The sequence below is a fragment of the Oreochromis niloticus genome, linkage group LG5, assembly GCF_001858045.2.
Source record: "Oreochromis niloticus isolate F11D_XX linkage group LG5, O_niloticus_UMD_NMBU, whole genome shotgun sequence".
NCBI lineage: Eukaryota > Metazoa > Chordata > Actinopteri > Cichliformes > Cichlidae > Oreochromis > Oreochromis niloticus.
The window spans coordinates 23,331,433-23,354,377 of record NC_031970.2 but is presented as its reverse complement, the minus strand read 5'-3'; the positions used below and the strand labels follow the sequence as shown (position 1 = coordinate 23,354,377).

Genomic DNA, 22,945 nt, shown 5'->3' with positions numbered 1-22,945 from the left:
ACGGGTGTTCACTGTTCGTAGACTACACGCCTTTGGAGGAGAGGATCGCAAGTTCGATTCCTGCCTGGGGGCGTCTGTATCCAGTAAGGGTCCTAAGGCTAGACCCCCTATGCTAAGCGAGCCTACCGCAGACATGAGCAAGACAGATAAATATGACGGCATGCCGGCTCGGACGTCGCCCGGATCAACAAGGTCCGCGTCAGGTGTTGAGGAACCAGGGCACCCTGACGACAAGTGGGCTACTGGAACAAGAAGGCATCGGTGGGCAAGAGATGAAAACAGGGCGTTGTTGGAATGCTACTACGCAAGTAACCCTGGCGGAAGGGGTTACATGAATAGGATGAGGGGCCTATGGATTCTTCGATACCCAACATCCACAATGACGGCGAAACAACTAGTAGCTCAGTGTTCCAACATTCGAAAGAAGGGACTGCTATCACAGCTAGAGATTGACGAGGTACAACATAAATGCTACGGCAAGGAGGAGTCAGGACGCCAGGTCAGGGGGGAGATATCATCACCCCCACCCAAGATTGGGTACATAGCCCCAAGTGCGATAGGAGAAGGATCGTTGAGTGCGAGAGGAACTGACCTGAAAGATAGGATCATGGCCAAGCTTGAAACCTGGATCCCCCGTAGCCGGTTACCAAGATTACGTGAAGTACCCTCAGAAGGTCTGCTAGATGATGTTAATGCAGCACTACGGACGATACCTACAACCACGATTACCGACACTAACAAGCTGATCTACACTACGGCAGCAGTGATCAGTGAGATGCTTGGCTACAAGTTGAACAGCCACAAGGGGCAGTACCCTCCATGGAGAAGGAGGCTAGAGAGCAAGATCAAAGTAGCACGAAGGGAGGTTAGCCAACTAACGGAGTTGCAGAAAGGCGCGACAAAGAAGGTGCATAAGAAATACAGCAAGCTGTCCGTACCTGAGGCCAAGCAAAGACTCACAGCCTTGGCCAGCCGCTTGAGGAGGTACACCAGAGAGATAGAAGGCAGGAGAATAAACCAGCTGTTCTCCACAGAACCAGCAAAGGTGTACTCTCAGTGGCAAGGGAACAATAACAGAACAGCACCACCAAGGCTGGAGACGGAGCAATACTGGAAGAGCATATGGGAGAAGGACGCAACCCATAACGGCAATGCTCAGTGGCTAGTGGATCTGAGGGCAGACCACAGCAACCTCCCTGAACAGGGTCCAGTAACCATCACAGTGGCAGATATCCAAGAAAGGGTCTCCAGTATGAAGAGTTGGACAGCACCAGGGCCCGACATGGCTCACGCCTACTGGCTGAAGAAGCTGACTGCACTCCACGAACGTCTGGCAGCACAGCAGTTAACGAGAGACACCCGGAATGGCTAACCGAAGGTCGGACGGTCCTGATCCCCAAGGACCCCAAGAAGGAACCGGTCCCATCCAACTACCGACCAATAACCTGCCTCAGTACTACATGGAAGCTCCTGTCAGGCATCATATCGGCTAAGATGAACAGGCACATGGGTCAATACATGAGTGGGGCACAGAAAGGGATGGGCAAGAATACCAGAGGCGCAAAACACCAGCTACTGGTAGACAGAACAGTCAGCCGAGACTGCAAGACCAGACTGACCAACCTGTGCACAGCCTGGATTGATTACAAGAAGGCCTATGACTCAATGCCCCACAGCTGGATACTGGAATGCCTAGAACTATATAAGATCAACAGAACCCTAAGAGCCTTCATCAGGAACTCAATGGGGATGTGGCGTACAACACTAGAGGCCAACTCCAAGCCCATAGCACAAGTCACCATCAAGTGCGGGATCTACCAAGGAGATGCTCTGTCCCCACTGCTGTTCTGCATAGGCCTTAACCCCCTCAGTGAGATCATTAACAAGACTGGCTACGGATACCGACTACGAAACGGAGCGGTTGTCAGCCACCTCCTGTACATGGATGACATCAAGCTGTATGCCAAGAGTGAACGAGACATCGATTCACTGATACACACTACCAGGCTATACAACAATGACATTGGAATGTCGTTCGGACTGGAGAAGTGTAGTCGGATGGTAACAAAGAGAGGGAAGGTAGTCAGAACTGAGGGAATTGAACTACCAGAAGGCAACATTGCAGACATAGAGGACAGTTACAAGTACCTGGGGATCCCGCAAGCGAATGGGAACCATGAAGAGGCCGCTAGGAAAGCTGCAACCACCAAGTACCTGCAGAGGGTCAGGCAAGTCCTGAGGAGTCAGCTGAACGGTAAGAACAAGATCCGGGCCATCAACACCTACGCCCTGCCCGTGATCAGGTACCCTGCTGGGGTAATAGGCTGGCCAAAGGAGGAGATAGAAGCCACTGACATAAAGACAAGAAAGCTCCTTACCATGCATGGAGGGTTTCACCCCAAGTCCAGCACCCTGAGGCTGTACGCTAAGCGGAAGGAAGGGGGCCGGGGACTGGTGAGTGTCAGCACCACAGTCCAGGATGAGACAAGAAACATCCATGAATACATCACGAAGATAGCCCCAACTGACAGCGTGCTCAGTGAATACCTCAGGCAGCAGAAACCCAAGAAAGAGGAGGAAGGCGAGGAACCATCATGGAAGGACAGGCCCCTGCACGGTATGTACCACCGGCAGATAGAGGAGGTGGCTGATATCCAGAAATCCTACCAGTGGCTGGACAAAGCTGGACTGAAAGACAGCACAGAGGCACTAATCATGGCAGCACAAGAACAAGCTCTGAGTACAAGATCCATAGAGGCTGGGGTCTATCACACCAGGCAAGACCCCAGGTGCAGGCTGTGTAAAGATGCCCCAGAGACAATCCAGCACATAACAGCAGGGTGCAAGATGCTAGCAGGCAAGGCATACATGGAGCGCCATAACCAAGTGGCCGGCATAGTGTACAGGAACATCTGTGCCGAGTATAACCTGGAAGTCCCAAGGTCAAAATGGGAGATGCCCCCAAGGGTGATGGAGAATGACCGAGCTAAGATCCTGTGGGACTTCCAGATGCAGACGGACAAAATGGTGGTGGCTAACCAACCGGACATAGTGGTGGTAGACAAACAGAAGAAGACGGCCGTAGTGATCGATGTAGCAGTTCCGAATGACAGCAATATCAGGAAGAAGGAACACGAGAAGTTGGAGAAATACCAAGGGCTCAGAGAAGAGCTCGAGAGGATGTGGAGGGTGAAGGTAACGGTGGTCCCCGTGGTAATCGGAGCACTAGGTGCGGTGACTCCCAAGCTAGGCGAGTGGCTCCAGCAGATCCCGGGAACAACATCGGAGATCTCTGTCCAGAAGAGCGCAGTCCTGGGAACAGCTAAGATACTGCGCAGGACCCTCAAGCTCCCAGGCCTCTGGTAGAGGACCCGAGCTTGAAGGATAAACCGCCCGTAGGGGCGTGCTGGGTGTTTTTTTATATATATATATATATATATATATATATATATATATATATATATATATATATATATATATGTGTGTGTATATATGTATGTGTGTGTATGTGTGTGTATGTATATATATATGTGTATATATGTATATGTATGTATGTGTGTGTATGTATATGTATGTGTATATGTATGTGTGTATATGTATGTATGTGTATATGTATGTATGTGTATATATGTATATTTTAGTGCTGTCAAAATTATCGCGTTAATTGTTAAGATCAATGCGAAATGTTTAACGCGTTAAAAAAATGTAACGCTGATTTTTTTTTTTTTTTATCAATTTCCTGTAATCTAAGACCTTTAAACGCATGAGCACCTCTGGAGGGGGGGGCAACAGTGTGCTATGCTGGCGTTTGGCCTGACAGAAATGATTAGAAGAAGAAGTGACACCATGCTACTATCTAGCTAACACACGTAAGCATGGACGAGGGTGGACTTTTGGGTGGAAAGTTTCTCTTTAAGAAATTGCCTGATGGCTTGTTGGACAAAACGAGAGTAAGATGCACAATTTGCAAAGCTGAATTCAAGTACCACAGAAGCAGTTCATCACTGGCGTATCACCTGAGAGCAAAACACCCAACTGAATCCACCTCTACGGGACCTCGCCAGTCTACGCTTCAGGAGTATGATGCTCGTGGACGAATAACAAAAAATGTGAGAGAAAAATTAACCAATTCCTTGGTTGTTTGGATAGCTAAAAACTGCCGACCAGTTAGCATAGTAGAAGATGATGGACTGAGAGAAGTCATTCGCGCTGCATCAGGAGATGAGTGTTACAATCTGCCCTCGAGAGGAACCATTGTGTCGAGACTGCACACTTTGTATGGGGACCAGAGGGCTCAGCAGTGCAGCAAGCTTGTGCAAGTAAGGAACGTCGCTCTCACTGGAGACCACTGGACTTCGGTGAACAATGATAATTACTTGGGGGTCATGGCGCATTTTATTGATAACGACTGGACTATGCAATCGTTTGCACTAACAGTGAGTAAAACTGAAGAGAGACACTATGCTGAGGCGTGTGCTGACCATTTTCTGAATGTTGCAAACGAATGGGAAATCAAGAACAAGGTAACCACGCTTGGCACCGACAGTGCTCGTAACATGGTTGCAGCCGCCAGACTACTTCCATTTGAACACATGCCCTGCATGGCCCACATTCTGCAAAGAACGGTCAGTTTCTCTTATTGACAGCGCATTTGAAAGGGCTCTGGCCAAATGTCGCAAGATTGTTGGACATTTTAAGCATAGTCCAGCAAACGCTCAGGAATTAAAGGCACAGCAAGCTGCACATGGACATCAAACAGAACCGCTTGTTCAGGACGTTCCAACAAGATGGAACTCCACCCTAGAGATGATCAAGCGGATCCAGAGAAACAAATCTGGGCTGACCACCATCCTGACTCAACAAAACAGTAAGGTGACCATGTTGACTGACCAGGAGCTTGACAGACTGCAAAAGCTGGAGGAACTACTTGAACCTTGCAGGTAAATCATTTTGTTTCTCATGATTGTGTGTCTATATCTTTGTGTTCTAGCTTTGTTTTCAAGTATGTTCTCCACCTCTCTGTGTATTTTCATATGTGGTATTTATGTTTGTCTCTGTGTGATTAATAGAAAAATACAGACTTGATCTTTCTATTACAGATATGTTACCGAACTGCTGGGGGGAGAGCGGTATGTCTCCTGTTCTATGGTGTTGCCAGCCTTGTGTCATTTGTTCAGGATTATGGAGCCCTCAGATGATGACCCAGTCTACGTTTTGAGGTTTAAGAAGGTTTTTACCACAGACCTAGCTCAGCGGAGGGACAGCAGCAATCTCACATGGCTGAAGATCGCTACTGCCCTTGATCCCAGGTTTAAAGACCTTAAATGCCTTTCCAAAGATGAAAGAAGAGAGTTGTGGGCATCAGTACATGACCTTCTGATGGCAGAGACGGATGCACACCAACCATCTGCTCAGACAACACAGGAACCCTCACCAAAGAAGAGCAAGATGTCCATCTCCTTGCTGGGTTCTCCTGATTCAGATACAGAGGAAGAGGAAGATGCTATAGACTGCTGTCTGAATCTGTACAAAGCAGAGCCCAAAATTGACATAGGAGGGTGTCCACTACAGTGGTGGTTAAAGAGAGAAGGAGCACATGCCAGGCTGGCACCTATTGCACGCAAGTACCTGTCAACCCCTGCAACCACAGTGCCTTGTGAGAGATTATTCTCACTCTCAGGTCACATCATTCAAAAGAAGCGTGCTTCTTTGTCATCAGACAATGTAAACAGAATAGTCTGCCTCAGTAACTGGCTGAGTGCAAAGAAGGACTAAGCCAGATTGCTCCTTTAAAGTGAAAAATGTTCAACATTCTGGGTTTTCAGCGGTCTTTTTGTGTTTTAAATACTGAGTTTTGTGCACCCTTTATTGTTATGATATTCACTTTAACCTGTAGGCCTGGGTTCGGTCACTGTTGATGGCCTTAAAGGTGTTTTGTAAGTTTTCACTGTGTTAAAGATTGATGAAAACTATTAAAATTCTCTTTGAATTTCAGCATACATTCTTTGTGTTTATTCTGCATTTACTTCATTGTGTTGCATAAATGTCTATTACAATCTTAAAATATAAAGTTGAAAAAATGTAATTGGAGCCAGGCTATTAATCAAGTAATTGCGATTAATCGCAATTAATAACAGAAAATTGTGAGATTAGTTAGTTAATTTTTTTTAATCTATTGACAGCACTAATTTTTATCCTTATGTGACTTTGTTCAGACGGTCTCTGTAGGGGAGAGCTGCCTTTGTTTTACGATCCCTCATTGTCTACTGTTTATGTGCTGGTTAGGTAGGTTATTTTTGTAGGTTGTATATTTTGTTTTCGTTTTAGTTAGGTAAGTTCCTTTTATTTTCTATTAGGGATGTTTTGTTTGTTATGTTGGCCTTAGCTCTCCCTGAAGTTAAATATCAGTCTGAATCAGAGCTTCAAACAGCAAAAAATAAACCTTTAGCAAATGTCATCCTGACTCCTTTTTCACTATTTTAACTATATGTTAGTCCCTCCTATGCCCTAGACTAGCCAGGGGACGTAATAATTAGGTTTAAAACTTTCCTTTTTGCTAAAGCATATAGTTAGGGTCGGATCAGGTGACCATGAATCCCCCCTTAGTTATGCTGTGGTAGATCTCCGTGAATCGCTACCTTATCGTGGTGGAGCGGTTTGTGTGTCCCAGGGATCCCAGGGGCTATGTTGTCTGGGGGCTTTTGCCCCCTGGTAGGGTCTCCCATGGCAAATTGGTCCTGGGTGAGGGACCAGACAAAGAGCTATTCAGAAGACCCTTATGAAGAGAACATCGAGGGAACAGTTTACCCTGCCCGGGATAGGGTTACCGGGCCCCCGCCCGAGGGAGAGCGTCTGGTGGCCGGGCCTTAGTCCATGGGGCCCGGCCGGGCACAGCCCGAAAAGGAGACATGGGCCCATCGCAACGGCCAGGAGCGGAGGCCCTGGCGGACTGATCCCCGGCTGCCAAGACTGGCAATAGGGACATGGAATGTCACCTCTCTGGTGGGGAAGGAGCCTAAGTTAGTGCGTGAGGTTGAGAGGTACCTGCTAGATATAGTCAGGCTCACCTCTACGCATGGCTTGGGCTCTGGAACCAGTCTCCTGGAGAGGGGCTGGACTCTGGTGAGAGGCGGCGGGCTGGGGTGGGTATTCTAATATCCCCTCGGCTTGCTGCCGGTACGTTGGGGTTTTTCCCGGTGGATGAGAGGGTTTGTTCCCTGCGCCTCAGGGTCCTGACTGTCATCTGCGCTTATGCGCCGAGTGGCAGTTCAGAGTACCCAGCCTTCTTAGAGTCCCTGGGGGGGGGGGTGTGCTGGAAGGTGCCCCACCTGGAGACTCTGTTGTCCTGCTGGGAGACTTCAATGCTCACGTGGGTAACAACACCGAGACCTGGAGGGGCATGATTGGGAGGAACGGCCTCCCTGATCTGAATCCGAGCGGTGTTTTGTTATTGGACTTCTGTGCAAATCACAGTTTGGCCATAACGAACACCTTGTTCGAACATAAGAGTGTCCATAAGTGCACGTGGCACCAGGACGCTCAGAACCATATGTTCTGGACACTCGGGTAAAGAGAGGGGCTGAGCTGTCAACTGATCACCACCTGGTGGTGAGTTGGATCAGGTGGCGGGGGAGGACGCTGGACAGACCCGGTGCACCTAAACGCGTAGTGAGGGTGTGCTGGGAACGTCTAGCAGAGGCCCCAGTCCGCGAGATCTTCAACGCACACCTCTGGCAGAGCTTCAACAGCATTCCGAGGGAGACTGGGGACATTGAGTCCGAATGGACCATGTTCAGCATCTCCATCGCCGAAGCTGCTGCATTGAGCTGCGGCCGCAAGGTGGTTGGTGCCTGCCGTGGTGGTAACCCCCGAACCAAATGGTGGACACCAGAGGTGAAGGGAGCCACCAGGCTGAAGGAGTCCTATCGGGCTTGGTTAGCCTGTGGGACTCCGGAGGCAGCCGACAGGTATCGACAAGCCAAGCGGAATGCGGCTCGGGCAGTGGCTGAAGCAAAAACTCGGGTGTGGGAGGAGTTCGGAGAGGCCATGGAAAAGGACTTTCGGACTGCCTCGAAGAGATTCTGGCAAACCGTCAGGCGTCTCGGGAGGGGAAAGCGGTGCTCTACCTGCACTGTGTATAGTGCTGGCAGAGCGCTGCTGACGTCGACTGAGAAAATTGTCAGGTAGTAGAAGGAATACTTCGAGGACCTCCTTAATCCCACTGACACGTCTTCCGAGGAGGAAGCAGAGTCTGGGGATGAGGGGAATGACCCGCCAATTTCCGGGGACGAGGTCACTGAGGCAGTTAAACAACTCCTTGGTGGCAGAGCCCCTGGTGTTGATGAGGTCCGCCCCGAGTTCCTGAAGGCTCTGGACGTTGTAGGGCTGTCCTGGTTGACACGCCTCTACAATGTTGCGTGGAGATCAGGGGCAGTACCCCTGGACTGGCAGACCAGGGTGGTGGTCCCCATCTTTAAGAAGGGAGACCGGAGGGTGTGTTCCAACTACAGGGGGATCACACTCCTCAGCCTCCCTGGGAAAGTCTATGCCAGGGTGCTGGAAAGGAGAGTTCGTCCACTAGTCGAACCTCGGATACAGGAGGAACAATGCGGTTTTCGTCCTGGTCGCGGAACACTGGACCAGCTCTTTATCCTCTCAAGGATACTTGAGGGTGCATGGGAGTTTGCCCAACCAGTCTACATGTGTTATGTGGACTTGGAGAAGGCATTCGACCGTGTCCCTCGGGGTGTCCTGTGGGAGGTGTTGTGGGAGTATGGGGTGTCTGGCCCATTGCTATGGGCCATTCGATCCCTATACAACCGTTGCAAGAGTTTGGTTCGCATTGCCGGTAATAAGTCGGACTCGTTCCCGGTGGGTGATGGGCTCCGCCAGGGCTGCCCTTTGTCACCGTTTCTGTTCATAATTTTTATGGACAGGATTTCTAGAAGCAGCCAAGTGGCGGAGGGCCTTCACTTCGGTGGCCTCAGAATCTCATCTCTGCTTTTTGCGGATGATGTGGTTCTGTTGGCTTCATCAGGTGAAGGCCTCCGGCTCGCACTGGAATGGTTCGCAGCCGAGTGTGAAGCAGCGGGAATGAGGATCAGCACCTCCAAATCTGAGGCCATGGTTCTCAGCCGGAAAAGGGTGGAGTGCCCACTCCGGGTCGGGGATGAGTTCCTGCCCCAAGTGGAGGAGTTCAAGTATCTCGGGGTCTTGTTCGCGAGTGATGGGAGAAGGGAGCCGGAGATCGACAGACGGATTGGTGCTGCGGCTGCAGTGATGCGGACACTGCACCGGTCCGTTGTGGTGAAGAGGGAGCTGAGTGTAAAAGCGAAGTTCTCAATTTACCGGTCGATCTACGTCCCTACCCTCACCTATGGCCACGAGCTGTGGGTAGTGACCGAAAGAACGAGATCGCGGCTACAAGTGGCAGAAATGAGCTTCCTCCGAAGGGTGGCTGGCCTCTCCCTTAGAGATAGGGTGAGAAGTTCGGCCATCCGGGAGGGGCTCAGAGTAGAGCCCCTGCTCCTCCACATCGAAAGGAGCCAGTTGAGGTGGTTCGGGCATCTGACAAGGATGCCTCCTGGCCGCCTCCTGGGTGAGGTGTTCCAGGCATGTCCCACCACGAGGAGGCCCCGGGGCAGACCCAGGACACGCTGGAGAGATTATATCTCTCGGCTGGCCTGGGAACGCCTTGGTGTTCCCCCGGATAAGCTGGAGGAGGTGGCTGGGGAGAGGGAGGTCTGGGCTTCTCTGCTTAGGCTGCTGCCCCCGCGACCCGGCCTCGGATAAAGCGGATGAAGATGGATGAATGGATGGATGGATAGATCTAGGCTGCTGGAGAATTCCCATGATACACTGAGTATTTCTTCTTCAGTCACTTTTTTCACACACTATGTGTTAATAGACCTCTCTGCATTGAATCATACTTGTTATTAATCTCTTGCTCTCTTCTACAGCATGTCTTTTTTCCCCATTTTCCTTCTCTCACCCCAACTGGTCGTGACAAATGGCTGCCTCTCCCTGAGCCTGATACTGCCAGAGGTTTCTTCCTGTTAAAAGGGAGTTTTTCCTTCCCATTGTCACCAAAGTGCTTGCTCATAGGAGTCATATGATTGTTGGGTTTTCGGTATATGTATTATTGTAGAGTCTAACTTACAATATAAAACGCCGTCATGTGACTGTTGTTATGATTTGGTGCTGTATAATTAAAATTGAATTGAATTGAAATGGAAATACTTCATATGAAGCCCCCAGCAGCATAGACCTATTACAATGTAACTAAGAGAGGATTGACGGTCAACTGCTCCAGCCCTAACTATAAACTTTATCAAAAAGGAAAGTTTTAAGTCTAATCTAAGGAGCTTGGAAAGAAAAGCGTCTGGACTTCTTTGAGTTGCTTGAAGACGTTTCACCTCTCATCCGAGAAGCTTCTTCAGTTCTAAGGGTCAATGGTGGAGAGTCCCAGATTTAAACCCAGTGGGAGTTTCCCCCTAAAGAGGGACAAACGACCCCCTGATGATCCTCTACCTAATCACATGAGCCAAGGTGTGAAAGTGGGTGTGGGTCCCAATCAGCCCGGGTTTCGGGTGAGCTCATTGTGAAACCTGGCCCCACCCTATCATGTGATTTCCTGAGGTCAGATGGCCCAGGATGTGAGTGGGCGTTAAGGCGTCTGGGAAGGGATCTCAAAACTGGATTATAGATGGCAGACAGCTGGTGTCGTAAACCACCACCTCTGTTGAAAGATGGTCGCTCACAGTGGACGTAAATGGCTTCTTTCACTCCTCTTTCAAACCATCTGTCCTCTCTGTCCAAAATGTGAACGTTGGCATCCTCGAAAGAGTGACCTTTTGACCTTTAGATGCAGATGAACTGCTGAGTCTAATCTTAAAAGTAGAGTGTGTGTCTGTCTCCCAAATACAAACTGATATTGAGAGCTGGATCTAAGAAGGAACCAGAACGAGGCACAAGTAAGTCAGTAGTCTGAGAGCGAAATGCTATATTGGAGTACTACGAGGTCTTTAGGATAAGATGGGGCCTGATTATTCACTCTGGGTCAGGGTGTTTCTATTTTTAGAGATGTTGCACAAATGCAAGAAAGCAGTCCTGTATATTTGTCTATTATGTACTGAACTGGACATGTGTGTGCTTAATAAACTGGCAAATTACAGCAGGATATTCCTATCCTCGGTCAGAAGGCACAGGTGACTTATATGATGAAAGAGAGGGTCCACAGCAATGCTAATTTGGGTTCCTTTAATCCAAACATCTTCAGAAGTGAATTCGTGTGAGTATATGTATGTCTCGTTCTGTAAAATAACGGAAATTACAATTAGCAAACAATTAAAGTAAACCAAAACTGGTCTAAATAATACAGAAAGGGTTGAACAGAAAATCTAATTCGAAAATGACTAAACACCACCCCTTGGTGGACACAAATGGGCTGCTGCACAGGGATCGACTCCATCTTTACTTTGAGCAGCTCAGTCCACAAGGGTAGCGCCATTTTGGTCAAATTTGTAGACCGATTACGTCACAGCGACACGCCGAAGGCTGTCCAAATTCATAGACTCCTCCGAATGCAGCCCACAAATGCGTCCTCCTTTTCCCCGAATTTGAAGGATGGGTCGGTTGTGTCCTTCATGGCCCACCATATCCCAGAATTCATAGCGCGGCCCAGCCAAACTCCAGTTTCCAACAATGGCGGCCACTACTAAGTTTTAAAATTACTCTTATTAATCTTTCTAGGCCACAAAATAAACTTTTAACATATTTTCAGGCGAGAATGTGGGTGTGTAAACTTGAAACATCTGCTCAGTTTATCAAGATATCGCATATTTCCAAAAGTGCTTCGATGTTTTCGGAGACGTCTGTTACCCACCAGCTCGATAACTAGCCGGGAACTCGAGGGTCACTGAAGCCGCCGAGAACGGCACAAGTCCCGGCACATCATTTTCAGATCACCGCGGACTTTCGCTACTCAGGTTAAACGTAATATATAAGTCACTTAGACAACCTAAAAATGTTATTGTTTGGCTTTTTTCAGTGTTTTATTTGTTCGTGAGTAAATCGGTTTGGCTGAGATTAAAGTTATTAGATTAGATAAAATAAAACTTTATTAATCCCCCGGGTGGTTTTCACACAGCTGAAAAAACGTCAAACAGAAAACTGATTAAACAGAAGTGTGAGACGGTCGAGAATTTACGCCAGTGTCCTGTTATATTTTAGATAGCAAGGAGCAGACGGCCGAATTTATTAAACTCCACCGAGACAGCAGTGACGCTAATCAGAAGGTTAGACCGTCCAATTCCACAGCCGTTTACTTCCGGCCTACCCGACCTTCTGAGGACCCGGCCCACATAGACTGCAAAGGCCGGTCCTCAGGAGGATGCAGCCCATGAATTTGGACACGACCAGTGTCTCGTGGCGACACAAACCACTGGCAAACTCTATACAAGCATCACTCAACATACATGAGCGAGTATAGGATGAGTTACAACCATAGGGCAAACAAATACAAGGCACTTACTTATCGTTCACGCACACGCACGACACATGTTCAGTGCAACAAACCAGCTCTACCAGTGCTATCACGGCGAACCAGCGCAAACACAAACCCAGGAGGGGAGGAATGTACCATCTTAGCAGTAGTTAGAGGGGGTGCGTGGAACAGTCTGTATACACAAATCACAGGGGTTTTATACATGTACACTGAAGAAGCTATCCTGGTCAAAAACAACTCCAAGATTCCACACAGTATTAATGGAGGCAGAAGTAATGCCATCCAGAGTAAAAATCTGATTAGACACCATGTTTCTATGCAGTACTAAATAATCAAACGCAAACGTATCTTTAAATTTGCTAAAGTACACTGTTAAATATTTCTTTTCTGGAAATATTGAACAGTATACTTTTAAACTATTTTTGTGTATGCCTGCCACCGTAACACACACCGTAACACCGTAACTCATCGTAAGAGTAACAGGCAACAAATATGTGCAAGCTACCCTGCCCTAAAAAACTGGTTCACACCCAGACCACAAACCTAAATTGTTCCTCTAATGCTTGAAGCATATTACTGTAAGCCATCGACACTGTTTTATTTCCTTGAACGGGTTTCAGTAACAAAGAGATTTCATGTGAGACATAAGGAAGAGTAACTAACAAGAAAATCAAGCAAAACCCGTGGAACATAATGAATCACTAAAATGTTTGATTCATATATGAAATATCTGTTTAAAAGAAATTTATTTTTCCAACTTGAGACTCTCATTTCATCCTATTTCTGAAACAAACAATTTTAGCTTTTCTTTCTCGAATTCACAGGCAAAGCTTACTTGCCATTACGCTGACACTTCAGCCAAGTTTAATATGAATAGCATGTACTTAAACCAGTTCAACTGCTTGTGTAAGCCTAGAGCAGGGGTCGGCAACATGCGGCTCTTTAGTCTTTATACCGGGGCTCCACGTGGTTTGGGAAAAAAAAATTATAAGTATTTAACTGAAGTGTATTTTATTTGTGTTAGTTCTTTTTAAACTTGTAGCTCTAAATTGGAAGATTATTGTGATCTTGAAATATAAAAATAAAATTATATGTTATCATTTTTCATCGCTCAAAATAAGCATCACACTCGCATAAACCATACCCGCCGAAATGCCGTGCATTTATGGAGACTTTCAACCCCAGGCAGGTCAAGTATGGATCTTCGGATCCACATACGTATGTGAGCAGCTATTCTCCAACATGAACTATGTTTAGGTGTTTATACAAAGCATAAAAGTAAAAAAAAAATTGAAATCTGTATCCCAACTACTGAAAGGGGTGTTACACTTGTTAATGCAAATATCTAATGGGTCCATCACATGGCAGCAACTCAAAGCAATGCATTTAGATATGCAGACATGGTCGAGATGACTTTCTGAAATTTAAACTGAGCATCAGAATGAAGAAGAAATTTGATTTCAGTGAATTTGAGTGTATTCAAAGTCATTGAAGTTGTTTTCTGATGGCTGCTTTCAGCTGGATAATGCACCATGTCCCATACATCCCATGGTTAAGTTTATTATTTTTAATATCATTGCTGGAAAAATATGATGTATTGTAGACTCCCTGTTATATTAGAAATCTATAAACCGATAACAAAAGGAAAGTTTGAAAAGACTGAGTGAATTAAACTTATTTTTCAGTGTCATTAGGCTATTTTCCTAAGTAATGGTAACTCCCAGTTAGTAATGTAGACTATATATGACATTAAACATTTCATTTTAATGTCTCTTTCATTAAATAAGGAACGGGGACAGGTCTGTACACAATTTCAGTATACAAAAAAGCTCCAGATTTCTTCTTTCTTTTCTTTTCTTTTCTTTTTTAGATGTCTTTTGAACCATTGATGTTTAAACAAAGTTTTGATCCACATGAGGATGAAAATGTGCTGCTGTTATGGTGAAATTTTTGCAGATTTTTCTTTTTATGTCTTTCTATGAAAAAAAAATAATATTCAATATCAGTATTCAATAATCCACTTCTAATGAGGCAGATACTACAAATTATGTGTGCATCTGTGTGAAGACTATATCTATGTGCGCAAGGGTGGGGCAGAGTTTTGGGTGGAGTGCTAATTGGTTAAAGACGAACTCAAGCTAATAAAATTTGAGAGAGAGAAAGAGGAGACTGGTTTCAACCTGACAATAAGCTGCCCTGATGCGAAGGGAAAGGCTAGAGAGATTGTTGGTTTATACAGAAAGATCAGCTCCAGGTAAGATCTTTGTGTTTGTCACTTTTTGCTTGTCACATGAGTCCAGACATGATTGCATAAATGAAAAAAAGCGACTGAGCGATCTGCACACTACGCCTCTGGTGATGCATCTTTTAACGATTCATATCAGTTTAACCACTGGTCGAGCAGGAACTATTTTAATACTCCATTAGTACTACTTTAGGTCGGTGATATCTTTGCTCTCGTACGCAGCTGCTGCCAAGTTAAGTCACTGCCCGTGAGGACATCCGATCCACCATGAAGAGCCTCAGATCCAGAATGTCATTTTATGCGGGCTTCGTGGTGGGAATCCTCACGCTGAAGCTTTGGTTTGATCGGCAAGTCAGCACCTTGGCCAGAGATCAGGACTACCAGCAACAGCTCGAGGAAGAAAAGAAAATGTGGAAGAAAGAAGGGTCTGCACTTTACAACCTCAAGCACCCTCATCACATAGGTATGCCAGCATGCGCCTCTTTAATACCTTAATTAAACACCGATCTGTGTGTTTCAGACTTTGAATCTTCTGATAAAATGTCAGATTTTTGTTTTGTTTAATAATATACGGCATTCAGCTGTGGACTTGGTCAGCTACACTTACAGCATAAATGAAAACTTCCTTCCTTTTTAAATCTCACTTCTTCCTTGTAGTCCGTTTTACACCATATGAAGGAGTCTCACTTTCTGCTAGACAGGTTTGTTCATTACATGTATAGGTAGTGAAGCATAGAAAGCAGTGCCATAAACTACTACAGTAGGTACAAATATAGGTAAAAACCTTTCAATGTTTTAAAGGGGTTAAATGTTTTGGCTTAAACCAGAACAAGATTTTATATTCAGGCCAAGTGAGGACGTGATCCTATTTATCTTCAGACTTTTAGGACATATGTTCTCAACAAGGCTAATAGCTGAGTCCAGTTTATAAAACTTTATCTCTTGCACGTGACCACAAACTACATAGTTATATCCTTGAAGTCACCTTGTTGCCTTATTTAACTGAAATGTCTCCATAAATTTATTTTTCTTTTCTTTTCTTTTCTTTTTTTTTTTTGATTTAAAAAAAAAGTGTTCTGCGTTTGACAACTAACAGAGCCAAGTTACATTTTTTAGATTGAGGTTGTTTTCATTTACTGCATGCTAAACTCTCTTAAACCTTTTTTATAACAGCTAAGTACTCTTCCCTGTTATACCTGAATATCTCCTCTATGATATGAATCTATGTAAAATCCATAATGCAGTAATGTAGTCAAAAGTGAAAATGTCTGCAACATGCAACTGTCTGTCTGCGTAACTAGGGACATGCAAGTCAGGACACAATGTGTCAATTGTTCTGTAATTTGTTTAAGTCAGCAGATTTCTAGCACACCGCTAATAAGTAAAACCATTTTAGACACAGTTTCACTTTATAAAAGTACATATCACCGTACTGAGTCATAATTATTAGTTAGTAGAGCTTTTTGTTCTCCCTGGAAAAACAGAACCGGTAACACACACAGATAAGATCACAACAGTCAGAGAAAATATTCAAAACAGCCATCACACTGATCAATAGGATCACACATAATACTGCAAAGTTAACTAAGTAAAGCTTAACGTGTTGATGCATGCTTAGTGATCCAGGTAAGTAAATCCCCAAAAGTTGATTATGCTCATCTGGAGATGAACAGAATCAACTTTTGGGGAAGTAAAGCTTTAGAATCTTCCAGAGGAGAGGGTAGTTCAGCTGACACTGCTGATCAAACAGATCAATTATATCACACAAATGATATAGGTGCATAAATGCTGATATTGATCACTGGTATGTGGTTGCCAGGATATTCATGATATCTGATTTCTAGGAAAATTCATAGGCTTAAGATATACAGCACCTGTGTGCATGTTTCAGTTGCTCCACTCCTGAATGTAAATTTGAACAACTAAAATGCTGGAGGAGCTCGCAGGCAGACAGATTTTGTATGCTATAGTAAAATGTTGAAGGGGTCCGTACACTTCATGGGGTATTGTAGTGCATGAAAGCATTTTATTACCTGATTGATCCCCACTTTTCCTGTAATCTGGTATCTTAGTATATGCAAATATACCTTGAGTACTCAGGTTTGATGTGAAATTAAGGTGAAATAATTAATTACTGGTAACTTGCCCAAACTGTTTATCTAAATAGCTGTTGCACTGCACTGATCTGCACTGCTTTTTTGTAACAGGATTATTGCCAACCACTCCTAGTCTCAATATTTCCAAGTTGCGATCAGCAAATTAAATGTGAAATCTTGTCTTTTTTTTCTGCATTGTGTATTTGGAAACCTGAAGGCACAGTCACCAACAATAACATGTGAGCAAAACATCTTTCCTTTAGTTTACCCTCCAGGACCATCAGTAGTTGTAGGAGGTTCCTGAAACAGTTGGACTCATCTTTTTTTCAGTCAGTAAAATGATAATAATGTCTGTGTCTCCTTACCAGGTGAGGATAAACGCATGGCTGATGAATTGTACAAAAAGGTGCGTATTCTTTGCTGGGTGATGACTGGACCCAAAAACCTGAAGACAAAGACTCGACATGTGAAATACACCTGGAGCCGCCATTGCAATATTTTGGTCTTCATGAGCTCTGTGGATGACCCCGACTTCCCCACCGTGGGATTAGGTACAAAGGAGGGTCGGGATCAGCTGTACTGGAAAACAATTCGGGCCTACCATTATGTCTATGAGCATCATGCAGATGAAGCAGATTGGTTCCTCAAGGCAGATGACGACACCTACGTCATAGTGGACAACCTGCGCTGGGTTCTTGCAAACCACACTCCTGATGAGCCTGTTTACTTCGGCAGACGATTCAAGCTCTTCACTAAGCAGGGCTACATGAGCGGTGGTGCAGGCTACGTACTGAGCAAAGAGGCTTTGCGAAGATTTGTAGAAGGTTTCAAAAGCAAACAGTGTACTCATACTAGTTCTATAGAGGACGCAGCGATGGGGCAGTGCATGGAGAAAGTTGGGGTGCTGGCTGGAGACTCCAGAGACTCTTTTCATAGGGAGACATTTCACCCATTTCTCCTTGAGCAGCACCTCACTTTCAAATCTTATAAGAGCTTTGAGAGCTACTGCTACTACCCCGTTTTAGAGGCAAGTGTGGCAAACACCGTTGATACTGTATTTACTCTTGTCATCTCCATTAAAGAGGTTTAAAGAAAGCTGAACACTATCAATATTTTAACTGAATTCTCACCTACAAAATAAAATCCAATATTCAGATGCATTTCCAGTTCACTCCATAATACAACAATGTTTAAAGTGGACCTGTTATGCTTGATGTTTTTTCTTTCTGGCATGCTTGCAAAATGGTGGAAGCTAATATGGATTTTTAAATATTGATGTTAGTGTATATATGCTTAATCTCTATTAGCCAAAAGCTGAAGCTTTGGACGGCACTCTGTTGCTTGTGAGGTGCAGCCAGTCTGAATAAAGTGAGCTTACTGGAAGAGCAGCTAATATAGGACAGTGATTGAATTAATTCAAAATTTGGATCATGCAAAGCTACTCTAGTAGAGTCCAAGAATAAAATCAATAAGGGTGCATAATACGTCCAGTTTTAACATTATATGTTTAAACAGACTAGCATTTTTTTTTATCAGTCATTAACTAACACAGCTACACCTGGTTAAATCATAATCTACATCTTGAACATGATGCGTGTTACCAACACTGTCACTGTCAACTAGCATTTATACACATGGTGTTTAGACCGACAAAATGGTAATATCGCATCAAGACTGTGGGCTGGGTACTGCAGTTTTGTTACTGCCCTACTGTTTAATCAAACTGATGCAGTCTTGCATTTATTTCTGGATTTATAAAGCATAAATATATGCTCTGACACAAGACAGTTAGTCTTCTTTTGTACTCCACCCATTCACATTGACATTTTCTTTTGTTCACACAACAAACGTGCTTTCATGTGTATTAATAACCATATCTTGTTTTTGTTTTCTTTCTTTTTTTAGGGTCCTAACTGCTGCTCGGACATTTCAGTATCTTTCCATTACGTGGATGCTGTAGGCATGTATTTAATGGAATATTACACCTATCACCTGCGTGCCTTTGGCTACAGACATCGCTATCAGCCTCCCACCCCACCTGGCTACAGGATAAAGAAGTCAGAATCCTGGGATGCTGGGAAAAAAGACAAAAAGCTGGAACAAAAACTAATCCATCCAGACCTATCCAGGACTGACAAGAGACAGAGTGAAGATCCCCCTCCTGTAGATGGTAAAGATGGTCCTCCTGCTGCCGAGGGTAAATAACAGTTGGACTTTGTGGCGGTTTTTGAGGGTACTGATCATTAGGATTCGCGGTGGATTTGGGGTTTTGACTGTTTGGGTATCCGTTCTGATAATCAAAGTGAAGTATAAAATCCTTGTCCTCTTAGACTGCTAGTGAACTGTGACAGCAAGACTGGGTGTTCTCCATGCTAAAAGGTGACCTGTGGCTCTGTATGTCAGTTTTGTCAGGTGTTTTTACAGATTGTTCCATAAAAGGACACTTTTCTTTTTTTCTGAAAACAAAGTAAACCGATACTTCTAGTGGATTTTTAAAAAATTACTTTTCTGTTCTTTCATTTCTTACCACGACAGTCCCACAAACACTTGCTCTACCGCTCTTTAAGGCTTGCTGGAGTTGTTAGACTTCAGTTCACACTTATAGCTACATGTGCCTGAAACCTGGTTTTTGTCAGATCATATTGTTGTTTACGAGATTTTAATGCCTCCCAAACACTAGCGTTTAGGGTTGTGCTTAAAAGCCCTTTCACATAAAATACAAGGGCAGCATCTCTTTACTTTTTAGTTTTGGTTGTTTTGTGTTTTGACAAGTTCTTTCTTTGAAGATATGTTTTAAACCAAGACCTTGCATATGTCTAAAAGGTTTACTTAAGTGAATTAGCTACACTTAACTCGGAATATTTATTTACCCATTAGTCTGCATCTCTTGGTAAACCAGACATCAGGAATGGTGAAAAACAGCTGTTATCTTTTCCTAAAAGCAAAGTGGATCTCTTTTGAAATTCCCATTTTGCCAAGTAATGGTGAGAAAAAAAAGTTTTAAAAAAGTGACGAATAGGTCAATCTTTTATTCTCTATGAAATGAAACATTTTGTCCCATGGATGGTTAAATAGCAATGTATATACTCTCAAAATCTGGCAAAATAAATTTTTATCACACATTCAGCCTTAATTAAACAGTAACAGATATTAAAAATGAACTCAGTTGCCAGATTATTAGGTAGACGAGAGCTGAAACAGAATCCATTATGAAGTGCTTTCTGTTTAATTAACTTATCCAGCTGTGCAATGCTCAAGCTACACATAAAACATGTCTGAAACTAGTGTAGAAAGAAGAACTTATTACATGTGTGCCTAGGTGTATCTAATAAACTGGCAACTGATTGTATTAATATTTGATAGAACAGATGTCATACATTACTAAATGTATTGTAGGAAAACATTGTGACTGCATACTCCTCAATAATGAGGTATCAGGTGCAGCTATCTAAATTTGTACAGTGCAGCCAAAGATTTCAACACAAGACAACAGTGAAGGCAGTTTGAGCTGTTATATGTGGACGGGCTAATTAGAGACTTAGACTTAGAGACTTAGAGCTTTTTATTTAATTGTGCAGTGACTCACGGCACTGGTAGTTTGTTTGCTTTTGTTTTTTTTTAAGAGGACTTTGTTCAGTTAACACGAACTTTCTGAGTAGCGCTGGTTGTGTGTGAACGTCTTCAGCCGGATGAAGAACAAGTTAGTCAAACTTGTTTTTTCTTCTCTGGAATGAAAATTGATCTTAATCAACCCACCCACAGCACATAGTTACCTTTCTGTGTAACTTGCTGTCAACAGTTTTCTGCATCTTCCCACAGTGGAGTCATTAGTTTGTGCCTTGTAAATTGAGATTGTATGAGCCAGCCATTAGCTGCACACTTGACTTAGCACTGTGACATGAGCGTGAAGAGAGTGTTGTTTCAGATGGGTGTTTTGTTTTACCAACTCCTTCTGTTGTAATACGTGTGACCTTCATTCAAGTCAGTGAATGTTTTTTTAGGGGGGGTTTTGTTGTTTTGTTTTTTTTAAACAGAAGGTGGTGTTGTTTTGAAATTCTTTGCCAGTCAGGCCTCAGTAGAAGTTGGCACACTTTGTACATGTATAAAATAAAATAAAATTAATAACAGCTCTTTTGCTAGTTTCTAACCAGACACTAAACCTGTGGTAGATGCAGTAATCACCAAAGGCGAGATTAAATGCTGAAAGGAGCAGAAGGAATTTGACTTTTATCTGCAGATTGACTAAATGTTTTAATGGAACAGTGGCCATTTCTTTTTGTTTTTCTTATTATTTTTTTTGACGACGTTTTCTTCAAGGTTAAAAATGTACGAGGTTGCTATTTTCAAATGAAACTTTGTGTTTACACTTGGTTTCTGTAGTATGCGCATGAATACATGCATGTTCACCAGAGCATGTGTTTTTTTTTTTCTTCTCATCTTTCTTTTGGCTGCTCACGCTCACATTTGATATCAGCCGCATCATTTCCAATGGGGCAGTCCTTGACAATCTTCTCATTTCAGAGTTTTCTTAAAGGGAATGGTGTACAGTGCTATATTTATATTTGAAATGTGTTTATGTTGGAATTGAAATCTTAATTGAGTCGATACACTTCAGTGTGGATATGAGTTCATTTTAATGTGTGAGCACACGTAATGTAATCGCTGTGCAGGACTGTTTTTAGTGAAATGGTAATTTAATCACTATAAATAAATGCATATTTTATTGTATATGTTGTTTTTGTTTACATGTATTTGCATAATGTCAGAGCATTTTTCTCATCACAGCAGAGGAACATTCATGCAGGGTTACTATGACTGTGAATAATATTTGATGGATGGATGCACGTTCACAAGTGCAGTAGCCCTGAGGGTTTACAGCACGATGGAAGAGCCGAAGTTTCACCATGAGGGTTGATGATACGAGTATGTGTCATGTCTCCAAAAATTCTGTCAAGACATTTGCAAAAGAAAGAAAGTTTCCTTTTTTTTCTCTCCTCTCAAGTGTGTAGGTTTCTTACAGCCTGCATGATCAGTAAATCTGCCTCCTCTCTTCTGTCCATACCTCAGGGCATGCTGACTAGTCATACCTGTTGCAAACAAAAGTAAAAGCACCACCAATCGGTAGAATGCGGGTAGACTATAATTTGGGTTATTTTTTTATGCCTTTACCCCCTCTATGTCTAAATGACTAGTTGTTTAAAAAAGAATTGACATGTATCAGTTAGGCAGTAGCTGTTGTAAGTCACAAGTGGGGTTATGGCTCCACTGAGGGGCATTGGTTTACTGTTACTGTTTTAACACCTACAGTGCCTTAAAAAAGTTTCCGTACCCTTTGAACTTTTACACATTTTACACATACAGCACTGTTCAAAACATTTTTGGGGGGGGAGCATGCAATTTATTGAAAACAATGCTTAACCTGAAACACATACATACAAATACAGCTGATCAAAAGTTTAGGACCACACCTACCAAAAAACCCCATGAACGCCCCCAAAACAACAATCAAAGTTCCAAACATGAACTCAGTAATGAGTAGCTCCACCGTTATTGTTGATCACTTCAAAAATTCTTTGCGGCATGCTTGATGCAAGCGTTTGCGAGTGAGAACATTTCTTCAAGTTGTGAAGACGGCTGCACGAAGGGCATCTACTGTCTGGAACTTCCCTTGCCATCCATCCCAAAAGGTTCTTAATTGGATTCAAATACACTCTCTGGCCTTTGTGTGTTGGTTGTCTCCGGCTACTCTGGCTTCCTCCCACAGTCCAATGACATGCAATTACCGGGGTAGGTTAGCTGGTGATTCTAAATTCCCTATAGGTGTGAATGTGAGTGCGAATAGTTGTCTGGCTCTGTGTTAGCCCTGCAACTTACTGGTACCCAGCATCTAGCTCTATGGGCTCTAACCTCCCCGCAACCCTCATTTAGATGAGAAGAAGAAAATGGGTGGATAAGTGAATTACAGCATGGCACTGTAATATGCCTAGTCAGCTTCCTCCTATTCCACTCTTAACTTTTATTTGTGGTATTACTGGTACTGATTGGAAGCATTTCTGAACCACAGCAATTCAGACCAGATAGAAGGGTTGCCGAGTCCTG

General features: G+C 44.0%; 2 protein-coding genes across 2 annotated transcripts; both read left to right on the top strand.

Annotated features, from left to right (window-relative positions):
* The first annotated feature begins 4,773 nt into the window (after positions 1-4,773).
* Positions 4,774-5,994, top strand: LOC112846831 (uncharacterized). The gene is made up of 2 exons (XM_025907002.1): positions 4,774-4,940; positions 5,100-5,994. Exons 1-2 carry the CDS (start codon positions 4,807-4,809, stop codon positions 5,773-5,775), a joined length of 810 nt encoding a protein of 269 aa, XP_025762787.1. The 5' UTR covers positions 4,774-4,806; the 3' UTR covers positions 5,776-5,994.
* An 8,649-nt stretch (positions 5,995-14,643) lies between these two features.
* Positions 14,644-21,574, top strand: LOC100700717 (glycoprotein-N-acetylgalactosamine 3-beta-galactosyltransferase 1-B). The gene is made up of 4 exons (XM_013269279.2): positions 14,644-14,759; positions 14,973-15,213; positions 17,215-17,873; positions 18,752-21,574. The coding sequence occupies exons 2-4, from the start codon at positions 15,018-15,020 to the stop codon at positions 19,049-19,051; spliced, it is 1,155 nt and encodes a 384-aa protein (XP_013124733.2). The 5' UTR covers positions 14,644-14,759; positions 14,973-15,017; the 3' UTR covers positions 19,052-21,574.
* The last annotated feature ends 1,371 nt before the right edge of the window (positions 21,575-22,945 follow it).

Bases quoted from the DNA above. Each gene is read 5' to 3' on its own strand.
- LOC112846831 (XM_025907002.1), top strand. From the start codon at position 4,807: ATGATCAAGCGGATCCAGAGAAACAAATCTGGGCTGACCACCATCCTG. The intron at 4,941-5,099 runs GTAAATCATTTT...TTTCTATTACAG, and splicing joins GAACTACTTGAACCTTGCAG to ATATGTTACCGAACTGCTGG.
- LOC100700717 (XM_013269279.2), top strand. From the start codon at position 15,018: ATGAAGAGCCTCAGATCCAGAATGTCATTTTATGCGGGCTTCGTGGTG. The intron at 15,214-17,214 runs GTATGCCAGCAT...TCTCCTTACCAG, and splicing joins CAAGCACCCTCATCACATAG to GTGAGGATAAACGCATGGCT. The intron at 17,874-18,751 runs GCAAGTGTGGCA...TTCTTTTTTTAG, and splicing joins GCTACTACCCCGTTTTAGAG to GGTCCTAACTGCTGCTCGGA.